The sequence below is a fragment of the Musa acuminata genome, chromosome BXJ2-2, assembly GCF_036884655.1.
Source record: "Musa acuminata AAA Group cultivar baxijiao chromosome BXJ2-2, Cavendish_Baxijiao_AAA, whole genome shotgun sequence".
In the NCBI taxonomy this organism is placed as follows: domain Eukaryota; kingdom Viridiplantae; phylum Streptophyta; class Magnoliopsida; order Zingiberales; family Musaceae; genus Musa; species Musa acuminata.
Window position 1 is genome coordinate 29512803 of NC_088339.1, and position 19698 is coordinate 29532500.

General features: G+C 38.1%; 3 protein-coding genes across 6 annotated transcripts in view; 1 reads left to right on the forward strand and 2 right to left on the reverse strand.

Moving 5' to 3' along the window:
* Positions 1–671: 671 nt before the first annotated feature.
* LOC135605920 (uncharacterized) lies at positions 672–7855 on the reverse strand. 3 transcript variants are annotated; one of them, XM_065096538.1, is made up of 9 exons: positions 6941–7855; positions 6177–6836; positions 5643–5783; positions 5201–5293; positions 4977–5103; positions 4286–4392; positions 2072–2152; positions 1377–1462; positions 672–1280 (listed from the first exon to the last, which is right to left on the reverse strand). In XM_065096538.1, the coding sequence occupies exons 2-9, from the start codon at positions 6369–6371 to the stop codon at positions 1064–1066; spliced, it is 1047 nt and encodes a 348-aa protein (XP_064952610.1). In that variant the 5' UTR covers positions 6372–6836; positions 6941–7855; the 3' UTR covers positions 672–1063. The 3 variants fall into 3 exon arrangements, with proteins under 3 accessions (XP_064952610.1, XP_064952611.1, XP_064952612.1); XM_065096540.1 differs by having other exon boundaries at positions 1139–1280; positions 1377–1487; XM_065096539.1 differs by lacking the exon at positions 5643–5783.
* Positions 7856–8000: 145 nt separating this feature from the next.
* Positions 8001–15741, reverse strand: LOC103975478 (RNA-binding KH domain-containing protein RCF3). Its single transcript, XM_009390451.3, has 9 exons — positions 14845–15741; positions 13637–14101; positions 12900–13148; positions 12492–12752; positions 11065–11147; positions 10803–10911; positions 10594–10720; positions 10355–10499; positions 8001–8275 (listed from the first exon to the last, which is right to left on the reverse strand). The coding sequence occupies exons 1-8, from the start codon at positions 15601–15603 to the stop codon at positions 10465–10467; spliced, it is 2088 nt and encodes a 695-aa protein (XP_009388726.2). The 5' UTR covers positions 15604–15741; the 3' UTR covers positions 8001–8275; positions 10355–10464.
* Positions 15742–16462: 721 nt separating this feature from the next.
* LOC135605921 (uncharacterized) overlaps positions 16463–19698 on the forward strand; it is a 10862-nt gene continuing 7626 nt past the window's right edge. The window contains exons 1-4 of one of the 2 annotated variants that reach the window (XM_065096541.1): positions 16463–16621; positions 16781–16927; positions 18731–19001; positions 19204–19357. In XM_065096541.1, the coding sequence (XP_064952613.1) occupies positions 16572–16621; positions 16781–16927; positions 18731–19001; positions 19204–19357 (622 nt within the window). In that variant the 5' untranslated portion in view covers positions 16463–16571. The remainder of the gene's footprint in view (positions 16622–16780; positions 16928–18730; positions 19002–19203; positions 19358–19698) is intronic. The other variant, XM_065096543.1, reaches the window with a different exon arrangement.

Sequence of the window (19698 nt, forward strand, 5' to 3'; positions counted from 1 at the left end):
ATGCATAATCAGAATGATGCATCACGCGGAGGAAGAACGAGAGGATTTAATCACCTGGAGCTTCCCACCTTAGCTGCCAAAGGTCATGGCGGCGTAGGGGTGTCTCGCCAATGCCTTCGTGTCCTCGATCACCGTCGTGGTTACCGAGGAGGAGGTTCTCCGATTGGATTTCTTTGGTGGGCGGCGGGGACGAAGCAATGGAAGCCGCAACCCACCCAAGCGATGTCACCGGTTCCTCTCTCCCCATCCCTTCGTGTATAAGTTCTCAATGCATGAATGTTGGCACCTATAAATTCTAGATGCATGCATAGTGATCATTAGCATGATGATTTTAGATAAACATCTGAATAAACATTGTTGCATGAAAATTCGCGTATGTCATTTAATATAAAGAAAAATTCGTCGAATTTTTATTAAAAAATGATAATTCGAATTAGTAAGGAGGAGAGAAGATGATGCTATTCTTGTGAGTGCACCTCCAGTGGCAGAGTGGATTTTTACTTGCAACTTTCTTTTTCCTTTTCTTCCTTTTTTGTAAATGCACTCCATAATAGAAAGAGAGATTTAGTGACAAAATGGACCCTATTGCTGACTACTTTTTAATGTAAAACTTGGGAATGTAAACACAGATATAAATATAGATATTGTCCTCAATGCACTGCAACATCATGTAGGCCATTCCGCGACACAGTATGTATTAACCTCCCATTTGGGGGCTAATCCAGAAAATTTTCAGTACAAATGGTTGGAAGAAGAAGCTTTGTCTCTCCAAAAAAAAAAAAAAAAGCTACTATAGGTAGCCAGATTGTGCACCAAATTGTTTCTCCCCCAAGACAGATACATGGACAAAATCAATGACATCGACTTCGGAGGACGAGCATACTACCGTATATCATGCTAGAATCTTTCTTGCAATTACAACCATTTCTACCCCAAAATATTCGGCAGTGTATGCCAAGCCAAAGCATCAGCAACAACAAAAATGTGATTCTTCCAAGTGTCAGGTATCTAAACTTCTGATCCCAATTGAGTCTGTCTGATCAAGGAAATGAGCTAGTCATCTTTATATGCAGTTGTTGTGCCTCTCTTTCCGTGTGATGGACCTACCCTTACGCAAGCGCCGTTGCACAAGAGCATCCAGCAACACATCCAATGCATTCTCTACCGCCTCAGCCTGTTTATCCAACCCATATATGCTAAGTCTAGGAACAAGATGCAGTTCCCAGAGAATCCCAGCAGCAGCAGCAGCTGTACAGGTTCGATCCCATGATGGTTGAGGCCTGTTACACCAGTTTTCGAAAGCAGAAACACTGAAAAGATTAACATATAGGAATAGTGTCTGAGCAAAGGCGAATATAGCATGGTGCAGTCCTTACCGTAACTTATGCATTACAGAGGCACCCAGGGTCGACAGAGAAATACAAGGCAGATGTTCCTCTCCCCATGTTAATGCCCACCTCTCCTGTAAAAGATTCAAGTTTGGGGCTCTGAAAAAAGTTTAATCAAAGCTATGAAAATGTTCACCAAAAGAATATTATGATACATAATGATGGTTGTGATACACAATGTATGACCAGGATGATAATGATGAGTCTAATGATGCACAGAGAAGACCACAAATAGCAGAAACAGCATGAGGAGTGTTCTTTGACCAAATGTTCACCACCAGTGCTCTTTGACCAAATGCAAACCAACCATTGATTTACAAGAACTGATTCCTACCAACACAACAACTAAAACAACCATTTGACTTGACCCTAGCGGCAGCTTTCACTGGTAGACAATGCCTTCAAAATTTTAGATGTAATTAGGCAATGATATTGGAGAATTATGACTGCATTCACCAAACAACAATAAATAGGGTAACATTGTCAATTCCAGTTACGATGCTGCCAATGGATGATGATCAGATGATCACTTAGACGATGTTTTCCAATGAAAGCAAACAAAATCTTCTGATGTTTGCACATCCAAACAGTCCTCAACTATAAGTTAGTGACTATGAAAAGTACAGAGAAAAATGAAAAGCATAGAGAAGGACAAGTATAGAGAAAAAGATGGTACAAAATACCTTCAAACGTCTGTGCATTGCAGATGAGTTGCTCCAAGTACCATCAATCAGAACAAAATTCAATGGCTTCTCACCAAGATCCTGGAAATAGTGAAGCTTAATTTTAAATTACTTGGTCCCCTTAATATCCTTATGGAGATGTGCTATGGCAAAAAGATGCTCACAAATGCTGCAAATGAAATACATGATTTCAAAGTGAAGGCACATGACCAAGAGAAGGCAATGGGCATAACTAATTATTAGCATTTAAATTGGCATCCTTTTCCTGCTCTCAGAATCATGTATGCCTAGCATAACAGTTTACAACATCTAGTGATCTTTTACCTGATTCTTGACAAAACTGACAATTAAATCACACATCCAACTATATTAGTGAAAACATTTATGATTCAAAAAATTGTGCAGGTTGTTCATCACTTGTTTTCCTTAATTATCAATCAAAGAAGCCCCTCTCTCTGGATGAGCTTACTACATCTGTTCAGTTTCTTCAATGGTCTACTAATAAACATTAGTTAATTTATTTCGCTGCAATAGTTCCCATTGATTTGAAAAAGTGACAGTGAGTTGGGCAGCCAAAGGAGGATGTTATGATGGACCAATCTACCATTACAACCACAGAATGGATATTTACTTGGAAGCGTTCTTTAAAACATGATAATTGGCTAAAGGTCTTGATTACTTGTGTATTAATTACAAGCATACAGGAAGAATCTAGATGACAATTGGCTAAAAAGCTTGATTACTTAGGAGGATCTATATGTCAATTGGCTAAAATCTTAACTACTTAAATACAAATTTCCTATGTACTGTCACTATAGATGCATTAATTATTGTCCATGAAATGGCTGTCAAAGAGGCACGAAACACAGTAAAATGGAAGGCAAAACTCCTATAAGGACAGACTTCAAAGTTACAAAGCCTGGGTTGCGGACAAACCCCTTTACAATAATATCATAAAACTCTTTGATGATCTAGTTGTTCTCCTTGACAAATAAGCAACTGGGTTGCTTCAGACTTTCTTACTCATCTCGATCTACAACTGATGATGAATAAAAGACAATCTCATGCTCCATAATGATGTGATTTACTGCTCAAGTAAGAATTCTGTGTATATCTCATGCAATAGATAAGTTCAGTGACATATTGGGAAAATGGCAGATACAAGTTTTAGTCATTGGTGCTACAATGAATTCCATTCTATACTGTAGAAGACCAAAATGCCAATCACTTGGAAAATTCGATGGTGAAGACTACCAAGATCAGAGAGTATCATAGGATGAATAAGATAGGTATTTTAGGAGGACAACAGATCAGAAATCACAAAGATCTGAACTGTTACCCAACCTCATATAACATTTACCAGTCTTTAAGGAACACCAATTATTTTTCCTAGTGTTTTCTCAGAGAAGAGAAAGAGCACAATATACAGTTGAAAGAAACTTAAAATGCATATACAAAGAGTTCAGCCACTTAGTTCTATGGTTGTACTTTTATTTTCCATCAAAAACATAGCCCTTGAGGATCTCTTTTTTTTTGCTACTGTTTGGACCATATATGCCGAGCTCCATAAAATGCCTTCTCTAAAAGGCCATGCCAATCAGATTAAGACATCTCATGGTTGTGTCTAGTTTAATTATAGACCAAAATTACTCGTTATTACTGGCCACCACTATACATTCTCATGATCCGTCACCAAGTCAACAAATTATGTCCTGAACTACTTTGTTCGTATAGCCAATGCAGTCAATCTCTTCATAAGCACATGGCTTTGGGAGTATCTATCACGACTTCTATAACAAGCTGCTACCAAAGTTGTTCACATGTGTATACCAAACATCAGTGACTTTGTTTGAGTAATTCACAATAGAAAACAACACCACAATACTAGATCACAACATTAAATGAAAATGCCGCACTTTCCCTGAGAACCACAAGAACATCACTATTTGGTTATTAAAAAATGCAGCTAAAGTAACTTGTTTTTGTTGCCAAACTAATGCCTGTTTGATAAGTTCTCAACTAGGTCTTCAATCTTATCAGAAACTTGAAAAGGTAGCATAATAAATTATTTTAATCATTACAAATTTTCCATGAAAATTTGCATAGCGAAAGAACAATAATGAAGTCACTACATACAAGAGTTTACGGGTATATAGAAGAGGTTCATAAAGTTGAATGCATGATAAGAGGTTCAGCAAAAGCAACAAAAATTACCATCTTTTGACTCTCAAGACCAGTAAATGGGCCACTTGAAAAGAGATCCTCAACAGACATTGGTGATGAATTCTGATTGGGATAAACAAACCATACCATACCTTTCCCTGAAATTGGAGCAGATTCTCAGTTGAAGTCAAGCAGTCAAAGATACTAAAAATACAATTCAAGAAATTTGAAATAAGGAAATTACTGCAAAAGACGGTTATATACCAACCAACAGAATCCATAGTTTCTAATAAATTGTATTGTTGCCATCACAACCATAGCTAGAATGCCTAAATTCATGATATTATGAATTTTGATAATAAAATAACAGATCCTTTGTGAAGCATCAATATTGAAAGATAATGGCTCCAAAGCATAAAACTATCTGTAGTAAGCAAATTCTCAACAGAAAAAATGAACCTCAGATATACCTATTAGATTCCTAGGTCTCATCTAGGCATTCAGATTGTTGCTTGGCCTAGGCAGGTACCTAGGCGGCCTAGGGTATGCCAACTATAAAAAAGGTTAAAACACTGTTGAAGCACTACAAATAATAAAATTTTCACAAATAAATTGTTGAAACAAGAAACATATAGACCTCTAAATTCTTTCATTAGTGGTGGCCAACAATCTACTATCAGCCAATCTATACAGCTTCTGTGCTAGTTCTTTTCTTTCAGCAGAAGAAAGTGCAGGTCCAAACCTGAATCTCTGAAAGCACTCCACATGATATCCTCATGTTCACGGATGCCAAAAAGGCACAAAGCTGCAGATTGAATTCCAAATATTTGCCATAACAACTTTCCAGTGTTATTTTGGCGCAAGAAGTCCTGTATGAATGAGAAACATATAGAATGGATTTCTACAGGGAAGGAAAAGAAGACAGTAGCAGAAAGCATTGCATATAATAGATAATAAAAATAAGACCTTTGGATGCATATAGAGCCAAAACTTAATGCTGCACCATAATGAGCATTTAACAAGCCTAGAACACATGCAATCTTCCATAGCAAGCCAGCACTGCAAAATAAAATTAGACGAGGAACAAAGATTTTAGTCTCAGATGCATTATAACAAATGAAATTATCAAAGAATATCATTCACCACTTATCACCATGAATTCTATACAGGAAAGATAGAGTCTCTAGTGTTAAAGAATAAAAACCTATGAGTAATTTAATAGGTAGAAAAATATTAATTGCCATTAAAATAACATTATTTTTTTATATTCATGTGCCACGGTGGAAGCAGGCAGCAAGGAAATAAACATATACTGGTGATCGCCTGGATACCAGGAAAGATGGAGTTTCTAGTGTCACAATTATAGAACTTTCTAGTAGAAAGAGACAAAAGTCTAAGATACTGGTACCTTCCGGCATAGGTGTCCTCGATTTCCAAGCAAACGACACGCTATTTGCCTTGCAGAAAAGAACTGCATCTTATTTTCAGAATCACATATGGATTCATAAACTGACCTATGCTTTTTATCCTCCTGATCCTTGAAGGTACCCTACAAATATCCACTCAGAAGTAAGTTGAATTGATAAAATTATTGGACCATTCCGGTAGAAACAAATCACTTGTAAGCAATGATATACCAAAAGTACGTCAATTAACAGATCCGAGGATAGTTATTTAATACATTAGCTAAAGCGAATTCATTAATATCCATTTCTTCCACAACGAGATGGCTTCAACGTGGGATAAAATGAGTGTAATATTATCAACTGGTGATTTCTGCAATCTAACCACAGATGTTAACGAACCTCCTTATCTTTTAACGCATACACTTGCGACTAACGAAATCGTCGCTGCGGACAAGCTTTTCTTCAAGCAGATACATGTACGAAGCTCAAATCAAAAGAAAGAGAATATGAAAGGAAGAAAGAGAGGATTTAATCACCTTGAGCTTCCCACCTAAGCCGCCAAAGGTCATGGGGGCGTCGGAATCTCTCGCCAAGGCCTTGATGTCCTTGATCACCTCCATCACCGTTGCGGTTACCGGGGAGGAGGTGCCCCAACCCTGCCATTCCACCACGCTAATCGCTGCCCCGTCCCCTTCTTCACCTCCCCTCTCGGCGTCGGCCGACGACGCCATGGAGTAGTCTCGAGGGCGGATTCGCGCTCGCAATCCCGCCTTGGTTCGCCAATTGGATTCGGTGGGCGGCGAGGAGGAAGCAATCGAACCCGCAACCCACCCAAGCGATGACGTCGACTGTACAACTATATATATATAAATTCTCGATGCCTGTTTGCGTGAGAGGTGTGATATGGGCCGGACTCAACGCAAAAATAGCCCAGTAATTGATGAGTCCCGGACTATAAAAGCCCACTAATAGTAAGCTTACATCACAAATCGTGATGGGCTGCTACAGACCGTACCATAATTATCTTTCTTGTTGATATTTAATCTGATTTATTAGAGCTTGACAGTTCTGAAAGAAAAATTTTAAGCTTATAGACCTCAATAGATCTAGAAGGTTTGTTTTCATTCAGAAACTGGCTTCTCATTCCTTTTCTTCACGATGCAAGATGATTGACATACGTCGAACCGAAGCACCTGCTGCAGGTACATTTTAGTGGGCATCAAGTCATCAACCCCGACCATTTATTTAACCAATATGATTAGAATTAGTAAGATTGAAAGATAAGCTGCTGCTCTGGTACCTTTGGTCTGTTTAGATTTGGATAGGAGGTGATTCAGCCAATAACCATTGTGAACACCGCTCTTCGAAGCCTGTAGTACTTTGGCCTCAATTGACAATCCAATGACCTCTAATTTGTCTTCGAGCATGCATGTCAAGGTGACCACATATAATAGAGTACATAACAGCGTGAGGCGCTGAAACATCCCGATAACCTGGCAGTTGTGTTGGCCAATGCAAACGTGCTAAATTTGGCACGTCCAGCTTCAGAAAGAAAGCGTGTTAAGAGAACATATATGCAACATATTGGATGCTGGCAATATTCCAGAGAATTATGGCGAGCATACTTCAGAATGATCTAAACTTATTTTAGAAGTCCAATTCAACCATGGAATTACTCCAAATATCAAGTTCATACAATAAAGGACATCACAGAAGCCTGATAAAATGCAAAGGCAGAAGCGGCATATGTTTGCATGTGAACAGATACTAATTATGCCAAACTGTTCCTGTAAATTTAGAATGATACGAATACCTCAACCAAAATATGAAGAAAATCAATGTTGGTCAAATATGAGCTATGTGACATATTAGAAAAACTGAAGAAAACACGTACCTGTTTTTGTTTCTGCTTAATTCTTGAGGCCTCCCCAAAGAGAAGAGCCTAATAGAAACCTTTAGGCTTCCCTTCTCATGTAGCCTGTCTAAGCTCCCTTCTCATTATGGTGAGACAATGTCTGAGAAACAACTTAAAGAACTAATCTTTTATCTATGTTGTGAGAATCTCTGAAAAGCATGCAATGGTTAAATTAAATTATTTTATGTGAACAATAGTGTATTCATCTGGGTTAGTGAATGTAATAGCGCTGGTTTTAATGTCTTTATGCCAGTCAATCCAACCAGAGCCTCATCCTTCTAATCATGTTTTTCCTTTACCATGAAAGGTTCAGAAATTATCCACATATGAAGAGCATCACAATGTAGTCTGATAAAAGGTTACAGAAAAAAAAAAGTGTCATGTGGACACATTAGTCCATGTAGAGTATACACTGATTTGGTCTTAACCTGCATTCGGGCCAACATCACAATAAGTATGACAATCCGTTAATCAGAGCTGGTTAAAGTATAAAATTCAAACTATCACTAATTCAGAATACACCAAAAACAGAAAGGAACTCAATATGGACAATCGGGTAACCCTACATTGAATTAAGCACCTACCTAAGTAAGATTCCAAGTCAATTTAGGAAGTGAGACAACAAAAGAGTAAAAAACTTCAAAATGCACATTAGACCAACCATTCTTTGAATTTAATCTCGTCTTTGGAGAGTGTATAGCTTTCTTTCATGACCATTCTCTGCAAAGAAGAATTAAATGTGTGTGAATAAGGAATCAATGCACATAGTGTTACAAAAGTATTCATTGCAAACATGAGAAAAAAGGAATGTCATGGAGCCAAAAGAACCAAGTGTATCAAAGACCTATTTAGGTGCTCCACAGTTTTCTTCTCAGTCATTCTCATGAATAATTGAATATATGATGTGGAACATATTATTGAGAAAATAGGACAATGGTATAAATTCAGCTGCAATCCTCTGATGCATGCAACAACCCGAATGCAATCTGCCTTATTGAAGAAACCAATCAACAGTCATGTTGAAATTGGGAAAAGTAAGCAATGGACAAACATAAAGATTTCTAAATTGGAAGTCATAAACATGTCATATAGAAAATTAGCAGTTTTCAAGGATTCATGTAGTTCTCATGCCCAACATGATAGACTGCAGTAAATCGCAAATTATTGGTAACAAGATCTAAAATATTGGTCCACTCTTGGCATCTTATTGGATTGGTACAGTAGTGATATATCTGATGGCATATCGACTTGTCTCACGTTGTATCACAAAGGAAATGTATATCAACCAGATCAAGCTAATAAATCTTATATTAATTCTTGGTTGGACTAATAAATACTAATTGGTTCTTTTCAGTCTAGACATTTAAAACCTTGATTGCCACTATACAACACGACTGACATATTGGAAATCTAATTTGATAGCCAATTGCTGGGTTGGGACGAAAATAAATATGTTATCCTGGATGCTCTAAGAAGTCGAAGCAATTGCACTTTTTTAAGAGGTTTGAGGGTTGTTTCTTGCATAATGATTAGAACTAAGCTACTGCAAATTTGCATCAAGAATTAGACTTTAAGAAGACTTGATATGAGTCAGTAATATAGTTGAATTTATGCAAATAATTAATAGAAATTTTATAGATTAGATTTCTTTTGGAACAATAGTAAGTAATGCAAGGATAGCAAGTTATCTTTCCCAGTGTTTAGAAGTCTTTCTCTATATCAAACTTTTATCAAGCATATCAATTAATCTACTCTCTTACTGAGCATTGTGGATAGAAGGTAGTCAAGGATGTACTAACAAAACAACAGTGACAACAGAAAAATCAAGAAGCTTTAGGCTCAAAAGTGTAATGTAACATTTCTAGGTCAGCCATTAATTGCCATTGAAACTAGTTACCCATTTGTTTTGCCGAGAAGAAAATAGTCTTGAAGTTCAAATAACAACCTCCATCATTTGGAGAACAAGCAAAATAAGCTCTGTACCACGATTCTACATAAACCAACATCATTAAGTTGAAGTGGACATATATCCCAGAGGTGCAAATTGGTAACAAAGTAACCAACTCACAGCGCTTTGGTGCAGTTGATATACTTTGGATCTAGATCTACAATCAATTCTACTCCAGTTGGTATTGATCAATTGTTTGATTAGAAATTTATTGCTAGGTTGGTTGACAAGAAGTAAATATGGCAATTTAGCTTGAACTATATGGCAATATAGCACTAAAGGGAAAAGATTTGTGAGCACACGATATATGATTAACTTAAATGACTTAGTGATGTTTCATTTTGTGAATTAAGTGATGTGTATTAAACCTTACTAATCATGTGCCTATCTTGCAAAATAATTGGGAAATTTACATAAATCTTATTCCCCACATTATTTGCCTATTTTTATTCTTCGGGATTCAGGAAAAAGGTACTACACCTCATTTTTAGTTCCATAAATGTAATGTGAATGTTTGAGATGGTCTGGCTTTAAGCAACTGGTTCAAAAGCTAAATGAGGCACCTAAAAGCTGTTCCTGCACATAGTAATGCAACCTAGCAGGCTGTTGGACCAAGAAGTAGAATATGGGTAAAAGGCACTAGGCACCTCATATAGGAGAACAACTTAAGCTTGCAAAGTCTGTATTCGAATATCTCAATTTGAGGCATAGAAAAGATATGCTAAGGGATCACATCTTAAGTTGAATTAACATATTTTGAAGAAGTCAACAGAAAAAATTGCACTCGACTGATTAGTTTAACATATCAGTCACATTCCTGGTGTTGAATCAGTAAAAGAAGGCATCATTACCTGAATATGCAAAACAAGATCACCCTTTACATTTTTTCTGAAGTGAATGGCCCAGAAGGCTAATCATAGATGAGAAAGGTCAAAATTTAGCTGGCACCACAATTTCAGCATTACTTCGATTGATTTGAAGGGATATCGTCTTGAGCTGAATTTTAAGTACGAGACTTGGGTCAGTCATGTTTATTTATCATAAAACTTTAACTGAATCTTGAAATGAGAAACGTAGCAAGGCCCCTTACTGCTTAATATAAATCCCAAAAGCAGACTCTGGGCTTTCTCAGCCTGCTCCGGACTTCCAGATATTTGAACAATCTTTCCAGTCTGCTCTGGTCTATCTTCGATGAGCGTAACAGCTGCTCCAGATATCTGTTCAATTGATATATAAGAAAAATTCTAAGTGGCATTCTTTGTAACTTCTAATAAAAACTGTTGCTTGTGGCGAGCTCACTTCACTGATCTGAGCAAGCTTGCTCCCTGATCTCATAATTAGACTTGGAACTGCATGCTCTGGTATGATAACTTCCAACGTACTCTTGGTGACCAGAGGGACATTAAATCTGATGAAAAAACAAGGATAAAGAACTTGAGCATATAGCATAAATGCTCAGGCTACTGCCAATGCGGAGTCTAGGGAGGATAATATATACAGCCTTAACCGTACACAAATGGTATACAACTCAAAGCTTAAAGGAAAAGCAGAACTGTTTTACCTTCTCACACTACTTGGCCTCACTTCATCACTGGCATTGCTCTCTTTCTGTTCAGATGATCCACTTGGACAACCTCCAGAGTCCTGATTGCCAGAAAAAGCTAATTTCTCATAATTGATCGATACATCTTTAGAAGCTTATTAACAAATGGAAGACATCATCAAATCATAAATACAGAACAGGAATTTGTCAGGAAAACCTTTTGGGCAGACCCCTGACTATCTTGGCAACCATAAAGAAATAAATTTTCTCATTAAAGACAATGAGTGACTTGGATACTTCAGATCATGATAAAATCAATTGGAAAATGGAGACACCCTTGGATAACAAATATGCAGTGAATTAGAAGTTAGGTTATCTATAAAACACAATTAATAGTCAAATATAGAAGTGAAGATCTTTAGCGGATATAACAATTCAGCAGCCTTGAATTTTGAAAGTGACAAAAATATATGAACTTTTAATACTGCAAAAAAGTAACTTGTGTCTATGTCCACATCTTTTTGGCTTTCGTAAAAGAGAAATAGATCAACTGGGTTAGTTGATTGACAAGGACCTAGGCTATTTCCAATTTTGTAAGATGCTTCTGAATTCTCCCATCAATCTAGATTGGAATAAAATTAGGTGCGTTGAAGCCTAGGCTTAGGTGTGACTACATCTATAGATGGTAATGTCAGCAACGTAAGTTTAATAGCTCCTCATTTTTCATTGTCAATTGTAAGTTTGCTTCCTTTTTTGCAAACTACAATAAGAAGTAAAAATTATCATAGAAGTGAAGTCACAGTAAACAATTGTAGCAGAAGTGATCTAACACCATACAAGATCTAATATATAATAGAAAAAGGATCTAAAGCAAAATAAAATTGGATCTATCAGTTTCTGATTTATTGTTATTCAGGATAACATGCGAAAAAAATAATGATGGAGAAGTGCATGATACATTTGTTTAAAGTTAAAACTAGGAGATGTACAGATGTTCGTTAGATGTGTAGGGACACAAATGACAGAAGAAAACGAATAGACAGATGCTTATAAGATCTATAAGAAGGATGTAAGTTTAAATTCCAATTGCTTAGGGAGAAAGAGGGGCAGCAATGATTGTTCACAAACCTATCGACCGAAAGTGTTTCCGATACCTAGGAGGGCAAGTCCAGGACACTAGCATACCTTAATGGAAAGCTCGACAAAACACCCTAAAGCAACCAATTTCTACAATTGGTACTACCAGAATTTTAGCAAAAATAATGAAACCAATTTCTGAAAGCTCAACAGGGTCACTTGAACAACTTCATCAAAGCTAATCATCCTTTTTTCAATAATATAAACAACAATGACACGAGAGAGAGAGAGAGAGAGAGAGAGAGAGAGAGAGATTTATCAGCAATCAACTACAGGAAGCAAAGAGTTTAGATCTGAAAAATATTTACCTTTGGCAGCCAGGTACCTATTGTAGCATGAATACTTTGATAGACTTCTGCTTGAGGATCACCTCCTTGATAGGCTTCACTGGTTGATACTTTGACAGGAGAATTAGAATCCCGTCCAGTACCGGTAACAGCATGGACTGGGGCAGAGATTGAAGGTGGCAATGCATCCCTTGGTACAGAATTATCACGGTAAAGATAATCACGTAGCTTTGCAGTCACCTGAACAAGAGCATTTCTCGCTGCTCTGATCTCCCCTACAATCTGCAAATAATTGCCAATTTTGCATATAGTATATATGAACTTTGTACAAAAAAGGAAAAGAATGGCTTGTGCATATGAAAGACAAGACATATGTTAAACTTAGTCTCTAGAAAAGTGTCAAATTTTTTAATGTCGTAAGGCACAAACCTGTACAAGTTCATCAGCCTCCATTGCACAAGGAGGAAGGTCTTCTTTTGGCAATATCTGTATATTGGCACAGGTCAATCTTCGTATATTCGACAGTGACCCATCCATCCCCTCCAGCAAAGCAACTTCACTTGCTGGAACAAGAAGCCTTGTTGTTATGATGTTATCCTTATCAGGACCAAGGTCTACTATGTGAGTTTGGATATGCAACAAAGCTTCCTGAGCTGGAAAAAGGTCATCATCTGGCCCCTGGTGCACAATCATAAACATTTTCTATCATTCAAGCTCATGGGAAACAGCATCAATTACTCTAAAAAAGCATCACTAAACGGAACTAAATTAGATTGTTGTCAGAAAAAGTTGTAAGCAATCTCTTCTTGCTAAAGCAATTAGTATTTTGGGTGTAGGAGGATAATAGAAGCTAGATTAAAATCTTAGAAGTAAAATTTTCTCTTCGACTGAATTTCTTGGATGGAGCTAGAAGTTTGATATACCTCTAAATATCTGACAATCACAAATCTTCTTGAAGCAAAAAACTTCATAGAGAGATCATGTTCGCTAGACAAAAGATTGGCAAACCATAAAGACAGATATTCCTTAGTTGCATATTTAAGATGGACATAAAACAGTTTGGCATTATCAAACCTAATTTACTTAAAGTGAACCTAGTTATGGTTTTGAGTCATTCAAAGAGAAAAGTTGGTACGGGTGCATCATAACAGTAGTTCTTTAAGTACCTCTTCTGAAGTAATAGTTATGATGCATTCATCTGAACCTGGTATAGGATCAGCAACACTCACGTCCACGCCTATATCAGCTCGCAGCATTTCAATGATTCCATCAGTTACTCCAATAACTCTCTCGACTTTGTCATGGGGGCAAAGAATACGAAATACAAGGTCCTCACAGGGAAATGCCTGCGAGTGGTCATTCACGGGATTTCCATCTGAATCAAATGAGTATCCAGGTGGGAGCGAACCATATGAGTTATTTCTTGCTCTATCTAATCCAGATGAAGAACGTGAAGCCAAATAAGATTCTTCAACAGCTGATATATGTTGTGTGTTGTTTACAAACTCATCATAGCGCTCTGGTGAATACACTCGTCCACGGAAGGGACCACGATCACGATGCAAGCTCTCCTTTAAACGAGATAAAATAATTGCTACAGCTTTCTTCACACAATTGCCCTCTCCAACAACCTGAAAAAGAGGTGGGGGCAGTATAAGAAAAACAATCAAACTTGCAATAAAGATAAACCATGAAGTTTCAGTTCATGAAGAAATAATGTACATCAACAGGAATAGAATTAGTTTGTTGAACTAGTAAGGACACAAAAATTGTGAGGATTTCCATGTAAAACTACCATTACCATAGAAATTCCAACAGCTTGCCTGTCACCAATCTAATACTGTAAATTATGTATAGAGTATGTAATAAATACATATAGGAATAATGATGCAACATCAGAAAATATGTACAATTCAGATTATTAAAATACGATAGAATATTAAGGATATGCTGCTTGTTACATGCGATTATCATGTTGAAGGATTTATGTGCTGTTAAACTCTTTATTAACATTAAGCACCAAGTGACAGCAGTCACAACCATCATAAGATAGTAATGACACCAATAATCTTCTAGAATGATGGTTCAATGGTCATTTTAAACTGTAATAATCTCATGTCAAGCGTATCTGACACAAATACTGTATAAGAGTCCATATATGTACCTTCTCCGCCAACTGGAAACTGATGGGAGCAGCGAACTTAAGGTATCAGCATATTAGCTTTCAAGTGCATTAGAAGATCAACCGTAGATTGGTGAAATCTCAAAACGGTAAATCTAAGAACATTTCAGAAGCTATTGCAACTATAAGTTCTGCACCAATAAAACTGCAGATGGAGGAAAATACGGGCTAAGACAAGAGTGTTGGTGCTACCTGAACTATCTCCTCGGTGTCCGAGACGCATCGAGGTGTGTACTGATCCCGTGGCAAGATCCGGATGTGGGTTTTGGTCTCATTTCTCATCTGCTCGATAATCTTCCCCCCCTTGCCCAACAAGCACCCCACATGGGACCTCGGCACCACCAGCCTGGTCGTCAGCCTCCCTCGATCCCTCACCCCACCTCCCCACCCTCCACCGCCGTATCCCTCCTCGTTTCCACCACCGAACTCGAAGTCTGCATCCACAATCCTCTCGTGGATCAGCAGCAACGCCTCCTCCGCCGGCGAGTACTGGGGCGGGCGGCCGTCGGGCTCCCGCCTCCGGTCGTCCGACGTCTCGATGATCCGTTCGTCATCGTCGGGGGCCAGCTGGTGGACGTTGATCCACGCTCCGGTGTCCTGCCGGAAGGCCTTGATGATGCTGCCGTACTTGCCGATGACGCCGCCGACTTTGGCGTCGGGGCAGAGAATGCGGAAGAAGGTGGTGACAGCACCGGGGTGGGGGGAGCCGTCCTGGGCCTTGTGGGAGGGGGAGGGTGCGGAGGAGGAGGGGAGCGCCGGCGGGGGCGGGGGTGGAGGGGGAGGCGGGGGCGGGGGCGGGCCACGCCGGTCGCCGCTGCGCCGGTGGTGGTTGCCGCGTCGGTGATGGCCGCCGCCGCCGCCGTCATAGCGGGGTTTGGATCGAGGGGGAGGGCTTTGGGAGTGGGCGTCGGGGTCGTAGTGATAACTCCTCTTGGACCGCGATCGCTCCATTGCTTCGTCTAATTTCTTCGTGATTTCTTCTGATCTTTAGGGGTTTTCCTTCGATCGAGATGGTTTGGTTGTTAGGGTTCTTCCTTCGTTTCTCGTCTACTGCCGCTGTGCAAGAATCCAATGACGAGCTCGGGAGTCATAACTTGTAACAGTCGGCTTTAAAATAGCGGCCGTGCAACTTTTTATAACGGTGTTATAATCATATTGTATGGGAAATTACATGATAAAAACATGATGATGATTTTTCTTTTTTTTTTTCCCCCCGATTTATGCTGTTCATAGTGATATATTTAAGACTCCTAAGAAACTCTCATTCAATATTTTACACTCGCACCAAGTTAAGTACCACAATTTCATAAATGCAAACTCTTCCTTGCCTTCGAAAACTTTTCGATATCATTCAAAAAGTATAATATTATATAGGTTGGGAATTCCAATCATCGCTTACAAATAAATAAATAAATAAACTTGATGCATTCATAGTTAAGTATTATTATATGAAAATTTCTATGTATATATAGAATTCAGAGCCCTTTATTCATACTCAATATACACAAAGCGCATCGGAAATATTATTTTCTAAATGATCATTTTATATTATCTAATATTATTTTGTTTACTCTTCCACGTTCATATTCACGTAAAAGAATAATTGGTAGATGGAAATTACCTTTTTAAATTATTTGTCGATGTCATTATTTTTCTGTACATTTCATATTCTCACAAGCACATGATATCAGAACTTATTCTCAATTGACATAGTTTGGAATTGATGTAGACCGTCCATAGTTGCATGGACGGTCGAGATTACATGTTTTAAGAAAGAAGAGGTGCCCAGATTGACGCGAATAACACTGATATAATCGTCTCGTAACGCACGGACAATTATATCCGCGTCCGGGTCGGCTCCCGCAAACGCGGACGGCGCACCGCCCCACCGGCCGCGGGCGCACTCGGAAACAGCAACCATGGCCGCTCAGCTCATCCTTCTCCGTTTCCCTCCGCGACCGCTCCATAGGTAATCCAAAAAGTTCACCACCAATCGGTTTTCCTTTCATCGGTTGGCGCTTGGAAGGGAATTTCTCTTAGACCAAATTCTGCTCTCAATGTGTTTGTTAGAATGCTGGAGAGAAGCTCTAATCGCGTCGTGTTTATGCCCGCGTTTCTTTTCCTTCAGTTTGTCGGTTCCTCTGCGATGCGTAGGACGCGATTACAAGGTCTACACGAGGCTTGCGGCCCGACGCTTAACTGCAAAATGGTTCCCCAAGCTGCGGTACGCTTTGGAAGAAGAGTGTGTTTCCTGCGATGTGGAAAATTCGCGGGGGTGGGTAACCTTCCTTGCTTCTCCTAAGTTATGTGCTTGTATTTTTTATTTTCCGTTTTCCTGACAGCCGCTCGAAGTTCTGCATCTCTGTCAATCAGGTACCTGATTGTTTTACAGTAAGAACAGGTGGGTCAAGTTTTAGTTGGTCTCAACAGTTATAGGAATAGTTTCATTCAGTAACTTCAGACTGGCTTTGGATCTAACTGTCTCGACCAAAGAATGAAATGTAAGTCCAAAAATATGATGACCCATAAGGCAAATAACTTTCCCAAAAGATAGAAGAGGAAGAAGTAGGAGGTGAAAAAGTAGTAGAAGCAGCATCCATAGTAGTAGTAGAGGTAGAAGAAGTATACTAAATCAAGGTTCAAAGATATACACTGCTTAGTGTTTAAGTGGTGTCCTAGTGAACCTCCTTTTGCAGGAATTTTCCTCTATATCTTCTAACTAATTGATTTTTGTCTATGGAGTGTTATTAGCATGTGGTATTGCTTTATCTTTCTTTTTAAAGTCAAAACATTCCTCATGGTACTCCAAACAGGAAGTCTCGTACAACCGTGTATGTGCATCTCAACAACGTGTCATGTATGTGAATTAGAAAGGTCCAGTTTTACAATTGAAATTCTTCAGCATTATGGTATAGTGGCTTCCAGATAAATTTAGTATTTCAAGACTTAAAGGACCTAATCCTGAGAACTATACTGTCCTTGAAGTATCAGTGTGAAGGTATGAACTCGTTTGTTCACACTTGTTCTTTGCAGTTTTAAATTATGGGGTGATCCTTAACATAAACATTCCATTTTCTTTAGATCCAGTGAAAATAATCAAGGCATATCATGAACACACACAAATATTTTATCTATTTTATAGTTTCAGATTCTGTGGTATATTGTCCATACTGTACTGGTTTTGGTCCCATATGGGTATGTTACTGTGCTGATTGTACTGGTTAGTATGGTAAGTTTCCTGTGTATGTTGGTACATTTATTTAAAATCTTATAGTATGAACTATGAGCTTCACCCTACTGTCTGCTGTTCAAGCTTGCTTCCTTTTGTATTTATTCGATATCTACACCTTAGGATCTTATTAAATTTGGTTATCCTTTCTTAATTTTGATGCATTTCGGGTGAGTTTTGATTATATTATTATTCTTGATGTTCTCAGTTGTTGGTTTGTTTAATGCTTCTCAATTCTCCTGTTCATCCCATGACATAAGACAATATTATAATAACTTATACAGAACATAATTAGGGACATGGAATGCGCATATAGGGTCTTTTGAATATTTAATACATTAAGAAGTTTTACAGCATGGAAAGAAATAGTTAGATAATTATGTATTTGATGCTGATTTCATGTGTACATACGTAGTGTTGTTGCTTGATATGAGCAGGCCGTATTAAGAATGAAGATGAAGAATTGCTATTTTAATATAATGCTAAACATAGACAATGATAAACAACAATTTCAATGAAGGAAAAAAATTGATTGGACATTGTTGACCACAGTCTATTGTTTGACATATGGACAGCCAACACTCTCAGCCACAATCAAAGAATAAGCCCTTTGAAAGTTTTCTGGGTGTTCTCTGTTCCAAATTTATCTGTTTTTTTTTCCTTTCTTAAAAAGTGTCCTTAAACTTAGAAGTCACTGTCTCAATAGCATATGACGAGCATAAGCATTAAATGCATATTAATTTTCAAATGGGGTCATATGATGCTCGTGTGGCAAGCATAGCTGCTGATGTTTCCAAACCACTCTTTTGTAAGTTGGACTAAACAATATTTTAAATTGGTTACTAGCAGGTCAAATATGCTTGATGGTACAACTAACTCTTCGAATGACATGGATGATTTTGAGGGACAGCTTAAAAATTTATTTCTTGAAGTCAGAGCGAAGCTTGAGATGGGGAATAAAGATGATGCTGTGTATCTACTTCAAGCAAATTTTGAAGCAGTAAAAGAGCAGATAAATGCTGGTTTTAAAGGTATAGAACAAGCTGCTATTCTTGACACCCTAGCTTTGGGATACATGGGCATGGGCGATTTTAGAACTGTTGAGCATCTGCTAAATATGGTATGTTGACTTGCGCTGTAATAAAAATATGATTAATCTGTATTCATTTTAGGGATTTTGTTTGTCAATCTGTGTACTCTTTAAACTGTTCAGACCATACATGTTCTATGAATGTAAAGTGGAAGTTTGATGTCTTTCATAAAGCATTTAGTTATTAATGAATTTTCATGCTGTTGTTTTGTGATATATTTTCAATGACTAGCAGCTGAAAGATATAGTTGGTGAACTGCATGATGACATACCATTGATGGATTCGATATTGATGCACATGGGAAGTATGTGTAACACTATGGGGAAGTTTGAGGAAGCAATTTGTTTATATGCAAGAGGTATCAAAATCATAGAGCAAGAGTTTGGTAAGAACTCAATAACTGGTTGATGTTGTCAAATTTACTATCACAATTCTTTGTTATTGACATGCTTGTTTGTAGTTATGCTCTAGGATGTGAGATTTAACTATGTCTGTGTTGTTGCATCATATGTTAGGTGACCTTAGATGATAGAGCTAGTGTCATGCCTGGACAATAGCCTAGGCAACAAACTACTTAATAATTAATATTATTTGTTTTCTTTTAACAAAAGATGTAACTAGTTTGATGTTCATGTGCATAGTCATTAACTCACTTACATGCTAGTTTGTGCACTGTACATATTGCTGTTCCAAGTGACTGTAGCCTTTAGATCGTGATGATTTTTT